This window comes from Apium graveolens, chromosome 9 (genome assembly GCF_009905375.1).
Source record: "Apium graveolens cultivar Ventura chromosome 9, ASM990537v1, whole genome shotgun sequence".
NCBI classification, from domain to species: Eukaryota; Viridiplantae; Streptophyta; class Magnoliopsida; order Apiales; family Apiaceae; genus Apium; species Apium graveolens.
The window spans coordinates 271,603,769-271,610,542 of NC_133655.1; the positions used below are offsets into that span (position 1 = coordinate 271,603,769).

At 34.0% G+C, this 6,774-nt stretch overlaps 2 protein-coding genes and 1 pseudogene across 2 annotated transcripts; 1 reads left to right on the top strand and 2 right to left on the bottom strand.

The window, feature by feature from the left end:
- Window positions 1–610: 610 nt before the first annotated feature.
- LOC141686340 (uridine/cytidine kinase UKL1, chloroplastic-like) lies at window positions 611–1,366 on the bottom strand. Its single transcript, XM_074491381.1, has 5 exons — window positions 1,359–1,366; window positions 1,224–1,317; window positions 1,042–1,114; window positions 854–936; window positions 611–767 (listed from the first exon to the last, which is right to left on the bottom strand). Exons 1-5 carry the CDS (start codon window positions 1,364–1,366, stop codon window positions 621–623), a joined length of 405 nt encoding a protein of 134 aa, XP_074347482.1. The 3' UTR covers window positions 611–620.
- A 27-nt stretch (window positions 1,367–1,393) lies between these two features.
- On the bottom strand, window positions 1,394–2,174 carry LOC141686341 (plasma membrane ATPase 2-like; annotated as a pseudogene).
- A 1,622-nt stretch (window positions 2,175–3,796) lies between these two features.
- LOC141686342 (two-component response regulator 24-like) lies at window positions 3,797–4,488 on the top strand. The gene is made up of 2 exons (XM_074491382.1): window positions 3,797–4,009; window positions 4,330–4,488. The coding sequence occupies exons 1-2, from the start codon at window positions 3,797–3,799 to the stop codon at window positions 4,486–4,488; spliced, it is 372 nt and encodes a 123-aa protein (XP_074347483.1).
- Window positions 4,489–6,774: the final 2,286 nt, after the last annotated feature.

The following is a 6,774-nucleotide window of genomic DNA, read 5'->3' on the forward strand; positions in this document are numbered from 1 at the left end:
GAATACTCTTTTGTTTTAAAGATTCCTCAGCGCTCACCTTCAAACAATCGAGACTCCACACAATTTCTTGCAAAAATCAACTCCAGCATATACCGATCCTGAAATTATATTACAGAAAACTGAAATATAAATGAAGCAAACAACTTATGAATACAACAGATAAATTGTATCATTTTCATATCCTAAAAACTGTAGGTAAATGCCTTTTAAAATGTATGCAAGTCAGTAGCGGATATATCTATCCTACATCGGATTAATATCGTGAAAGAAATACCAACTGTCTGATGACACAGGAAATATTTATATTACACAAGTAGAAAGCTCTATATGAAAAGAAAATATCTTGGCACCCTAAAAAAGTGAAAAACTAAATACTTCAAAGTTCAGAGTTCACATCATCTCTCGTGAAACGCCCTGATACTTTATTATAAACAAGTGATGTCCCAAAAGTCTTAGTTTTGACATTTAAAATCACTCCAAATTGCCTTCCCAACAAAATAACCTCGCCACAAATGATTCTTGAATTAGAACAAGTCCAATGTGATACAAATAATTAAAGAAATTATAACATAAATTTATGGTTTTCAGATATATCAATTTTATATCACTCTTCTGAGTAATCAATCATCGGTACCAAAGTAACGATCTCCAAACTCCCCCATACACGGTATTACACGAAACTCTTCATTTAATGCTACATCAATCTTTGAAGTAACTATTTTAAGCGTTGGGAACCTCTTGCTGACACAATGTATTCCTTCAGGAGCCTAAACGAATCAATGACAAATGAATCAGTGACAAGGGAACTCTAAGGCATAACTGTAAATGCAAACAATTTACTTATAACACTTACAGATATAAGATTAAGAAATATAATATGGGATTCCGGTACTCCCTTCTGTATGAGTAATTCAATCGCCTGGTTGGCTGAGTTGCCTTCAATAAAAGAATGAAGTTTGTTATTTTGTAATAACTTCAGAAAACAAGTGAAAGTAAAAGGAATCCCCCTCCCTCACTCTCTTGATATGCAACAAATATTACCAGTTCCAAGAACTAGATCCAAGAGCAAGACATGTCGTTCTGAGATATCTTTTGGAAGTTTTTCGTATATAAGCTGTAAATATACAAATGAATGTTATTCAGAAACCAAAGAGCAAAAAATTCAACACCAAAAAGTGTTAAACACACTTAAAGAAATAAATTTAGAAATTAGAACACTATACCTGTTTACCATTATCACCATCACGATGGATTAAAATTTTCCCAATCTTTATTCCTTTGCAACAAGCACACATAGCGTTCTCCATGATTTTACCACTGTATAGATAAGCACATAAAATATTTACTTAAACAAATACGATATCATAGTACCTGATTTTTGAAATTGCAACTACTAATGGAGAATATCACTGACACCAAGTTCCAGAGCTCTTCTAATTGTTTCAGCACTATCATGACGCGGTGGATCAAAGAGAGGAAGAAGTGCAATGAACTCCCAAGGCCCGCCAGAACTGTCTTTGTTGCGCTCAGGCACTTCCTGTAGAAAGAAACTGAAAAAAAATTAGGTACACTAACATAAACATTTGCATCAAAAGTACTTAAGCTATTGTCTATGAGATCTTTATCAGTTACCTGACGAGCAACCCCCAGTGATCGAAGTACATGTTCTGCAAAATTGTCAATTACTGAATGTACCTTCTTTTCAATTTTGGATTTTGTTGTGTGCCAGGTCAAGAATCTACATAACACCAGATCAAACAAACTTATCAAATGCATTCTCTGAAATTTCTCCGATACCTTTAGACTACAAGAACTAGTTTTACCTGCTCTGATGCACATTTACTAACTCTATGCATTGTACCAGCTTTGTCAATGTATGTCAGTGCTGTTCTTTTGTCAGTTGGATTAAATGGCAGAAAATGAATCTCAGTTATTCCAGCTCGTGCCTTTAGTAAAACATGAATTCAAGTATAATTTAGCTGTTTCGCATCACAAGAGGAACATCTCTATTATCTAAAAACATCTAAAAATACCTGTTTAGGGTCTACCAACATTGTAACGATAGCAGCATCAATTGCATCTTGATTCTCTAACCTCGATGCTCTTGCAGCCATTAGTACTACGTCGTCCTTGTCCACTCCCTTAACAAACACTTGTAATGACAAAGAAGACATCAATAACAGGAAATGGATAAGTAAGTACATATTACAAGTAGTGAAGCCTTCTAATACAAACTCAAACATATATGTGTTCTCACTATCATTATATATGGATACTAAAAATCAACCAGTCGCCATTTTGTATAAGTAAGAAAATCAGAAGCATCGTTATGCTCCAACAGGAAAGAACTCGATTAATTGGAAATAAAATATGAATGTTCGGATCAACTATATAAATTAAACTAATTTCGTGATTCCTCAGTATTGTATAAACGGTGACAGAATAATACAAATACTTATAAATCAAAAATCAAAACAAAAACATATACCCACATATACATCAGAATTGATACCCACATACATAATTCAAGCAATTACTCAACTAAAAGCATAAAAGATTAACATGCTCAATTCAAACATTTAACCAATCATTTAAAAAATAGGGTTTTAAAATGAAACCTCTAAGTGAAAAAGTAGGGTTAATCTTACCCAATTTATGCTCGACCTCCAAGCTTTAATCTCACATCTTTAACCTTTAAATTCAGACTTGACCTTACCCAATTCAAACTCTGTCCAAAAGAGAGAGGTGAGAGAGCACAGAGAGCGAGCACAGAGAGCATACAAAGCACATAAAAATAGTCGGGAGAGATGACTGAGAGCCAGAGGTGATATTTAGGGTTCTTCATAGAGGGGTGAGTTTCAGTGAGTGAGAAAGAGAAACGAGAGGAAGGTGAAATGAGAGCTGATTGAGGGATAAAATGGGAGATGAGAGAGTGATGAACTGAGAGATGAGAGAGTGATGCAATGATGAATACGTTTTTTGTTTTTGTTTTCAGTTTTTTATTTTAATTTTTATTTTTTTTAATAAAAAAGCGGGGGAAGATGTGGGTGAAAAAAGGGGGAAAATTTTACTAAGTCAAAGAACAAGGGGGGAAACACTTGGAGGGAATGAATAATTTGGTTAAGGGGGGAACGGGGAAGGTGCGTTGATTAATTTTTTTAAAACAGACATATAACATCGGTTGGGCTAAAAAACTGATGTTTATAACAACAAAAGACATCGGTTGCCAAAAACCGATGTAGAAAACACCTTTTACATCGGTCAAAAAAGCAACTGATGTCTAAGAGGTGATGTCTATTCTACTTTTTCTAGTAGTGTAAAATGCAAAATTTAAACTTAGGGCGTGCTTACAACAATAGTTTAGGGTAGAAGGATGTGGATTTATAAAATCCAAAGATTTGGATTCACTGGAATATCAATATCTACTATTTTATAATTTTCTATAGAAAACCAGTCACAAATATAGATATATTTTGAGTTAAAAAGATCCAAATGCACCTAAAATATATAAAATCTTGAATAAAATTCTTATTAATTTAGAGATTTTAATAAGTTATGCATTTATAAAATATTATATCAGGATTTTCTTAATTCACAATCTCAAAATATCCAAATCCTCATCTCTAAGCCTAAAAAACGGAAATTCCTCCATTGCTATTGTCATCAGTTTAGCAGCTATCAATCACCAGATAGGTAATGTTACTCTCTATTCTTCTCGGGTTATTGCATGAATGCATGAACATCTGAAATTGTCACTTTCCCGTTTTTTATAGTAATTTGTAATAATTTAATATCTATGTTCTGTTTCTTGATCACAGATTATTGTACGCATGGCCCTCAAGCAGGAAGCTCGACCGTTGCTAAGAGAAGAGCATCTGCTCTTATTGTTGATGATAGTTCCATAGTTAGAATGATCACCACAAAACACCTGAGTACCATGGAGTTTGAAGATTCCTCGGTTAAAGATGGAGTGGAAGTTGTAGCTATGTATGAAGCCGCTACCATTTGGGTGCATACTGGGTAAACCCTACGGGCTCACGCAATAGCCTGCAAACCACGTGAACCAAGGTAAACCGCATTTAAGCGACAGGCTCTGACTCAGGAGGTATAATCATAAATTCTCCTCGCGTGGGATTCGAACCTGTGACCAAGAGGACAATTTTCCTCTCTTTAACCAACTGAGCCAACCCTTGCTGGTCGGGCATTTCAATGTTATAGTTATGGATTTAGAAATGCCGGTGGTGAATGGTATCCATATTAGTTCTTCAAATTATCGAATAATATTTGCTAAAATAAATAAATTTAGATGTCTATATTGTTTGATTTCAGGCCACTGCAGAGTTACGGGCCATGAGAGTGGACTACAAGATAATAGGAGCCACTGCCTGCAATGATGCATCTCTAAAGCAAAGTTTTATGGAGGCCGGGTTGGATCACCTCTTTGATAAACCTCTGGACGTTGCTAAACTCAAAAGCTGCTTCCAGTGAAAAATTAATCAATAGATTAAAATTTAAAATATTGATTTTCTAATAACATAGAGTTGTGTTATGTGTGGAAATACAGTGTTATTGTATGTTAAAATGTTAAGTTTCTGGTCAATCATAGTGAATACGAACTTGGATAATAGTCATTTGGAATAACAATTTCTTAATATTCAATAGTATATTTTAACTTATAGTTGCATATTTGGATATTTTAATATTTATGTAATTTGTCCTATTTTACGTGACTGTCTTTGAGGTTTTTAAATTTTATATCCTACGAGTTAAGAAAGTCATATAAATTGACTGTTTTTTATGTTAAAATAAAATAAATTATTAAAGTAATATTAGTGAAAGTTGTCGATCAAAATTTAAAATAACAATTATATGACCTAAATAATTATTCTTTCGTAGTTTTAGCAAAAACATTTTTCACTTTGTAACTTTTAACCAAATATTGTTAACATATCACTACCACATAAATGGCCTACAACAAAATAAAAAAAAATGTGAAAAATGCTAAAAAATGTTGCCACAAAGATTAAGGCAACACTTTGGTCAATTTTGACGGTGTTGGAAATTTGCATGTGACCTTTGACGTTTTACCAACATATTTTACAGAACAATGCCAACACGAAAAATGTGTTGATGTAGACCTCTATGGTAACATTATAATGTCAATAGTAACATGTGAACTGGTGTTGACTTTAAGTTTATGACAACACTCAGTTTTTAAAGGCAACACAAGTTTGATGTTGTCTTCATTCTTATGGCAACACAGTCTTAGTCTATAGCAACACCATTTTTATTAACATTTCTTATCATTGCCAACACTTACCTGGCTATATCAACATCTTTTAATTTATTTTTGCCAACATTATTTTAGGTTAAGGCAACATGTTTGGTAAAAAAAATTGACAGGTTCTTGCCTAAATTATAACATCCCAATATAGTTCAAATCCAACCACAACAACACAAAAACCAAATCCCCAGATGCAAGCCAAGTCAAGAACTACTTAGAAAACTTGAATACATACTTTCAGTCATACAAGCACTACATAATGCCAATATCAATTCCAACATTCCGACTTGATTCTATTTAAATAAAACGAAGTACTTCATTTACAGTCTACGACCACAAGAACATTTTTAAAAAAAGTACCATATATGGTCTAATATCGTAAAAGACGTCATTATAACTACAATATGCAGGATCAAGGACTGTAATTGCTTGCTCCGGTTGTATCACTTGGTGGCTGCTTACTTGTTCCAGTTGCATCACTTGGTGGCTGCTCAGTTGGCTGTTGCAGCTTGCTCAGCTCTTCAATATCAATCTGCAGCTCCGGATTCTTTTTGGCCAACTTGGACAACATCACCTTGATACTGTCTCGAAGCTCTTGAACATTCCGATCCATTTTCTCTTCCATCTCCTGCTTAAGTTCATCCCTGATCTTTTCAGTCAAGCTTGCCAAGTACTGATCAGATGTACGTGTTGGGGAATTACCCTTTGACTCCTTTTTTCGAATAAGCCTCCCTACTAAATAAGACCGGCCGTGTTCCTTCCCAGCATGAACTAATTCATTAGCAGTAAATATATTTAATTACGGAAAGATAACTTACAATCTTCTTTTCAACCACATCAGTAGGTAACTTATATTCTCGTTTGGCATCTCTTTTACGTGTTTTAACGTAAACATCAGCATCCGATATTGGTACAATTTGTTCAACAGGTTTAGCAAGGCGCTCCCTCTCAATTGCCTTGCATATATGACAAAGATTTTGATTTAAAAATTGCGGAATTGCGGAAACTATAATAAACAGCGGAAACAAATATTTTGACTTAACATTTTATGGCAGACTTGCGTGAAACTCCTAGGCCCAACAGTATATGTTTCTGTTATCTTGTTTCGGGCCTCTGTATTTTTTCTGGCACTTTCCTATATGACACAATAACAAATTTAATTGGATTATTTGATTAATGATGCGATATTAATTATAAAATTAAAAAGTATTGGATGAATATATTTGTTACCTGGACTTTTTCATCACCCCAATAATTCAAAAGTATCTTAAAATATTTCAAAGGAACCTCCCTAGGCATGTTTTGCAACCTTAACTCATCGGTATCATACTTACTGTAATTATCCTTCTTGATGGAAGCTTTAACCCCCTAAACTGATCACGCATTATTGTCATTACATATTTATACCCCTTCTCGGAAATGATGTACTTGTCCTAAACACGAAACAAATCAATTAAAATCAGGTAAGAACTTGATTCAAGAAATTCAAA

Coding starts and splice junctions, on each gene's coding strand:
- LOC141686340 (XM_074491381.1), bottom strand. Junction 1,115..1,223: donor ATGGTGATAATGGTAAACAG/GTATAGTGTTCT, acceptor GTATATTTACAG/CTTATATACGAAAAACTTCC. Junction 937..1,041: donor GGATCTAGTTCTTGGAACTG/GTAATATTTGTT, acceptor CTTTTATTGAAG/GCAACTCAGCCAACCAGGCG.
- LOC141686342 (XM_074491382.1), top strand. CDS start 3,797: ATGTTCTGTTTCTTGATCACAGATTATTGTACGCATGGCCCTCAAGCA. Junction 4,010..4,329: donor ATGAAGCCGCTACCATTTGG/GTGCATACTGGG, acceptor GTTTGATTTCAG/GCCACTGCAGAGTTACGGGC.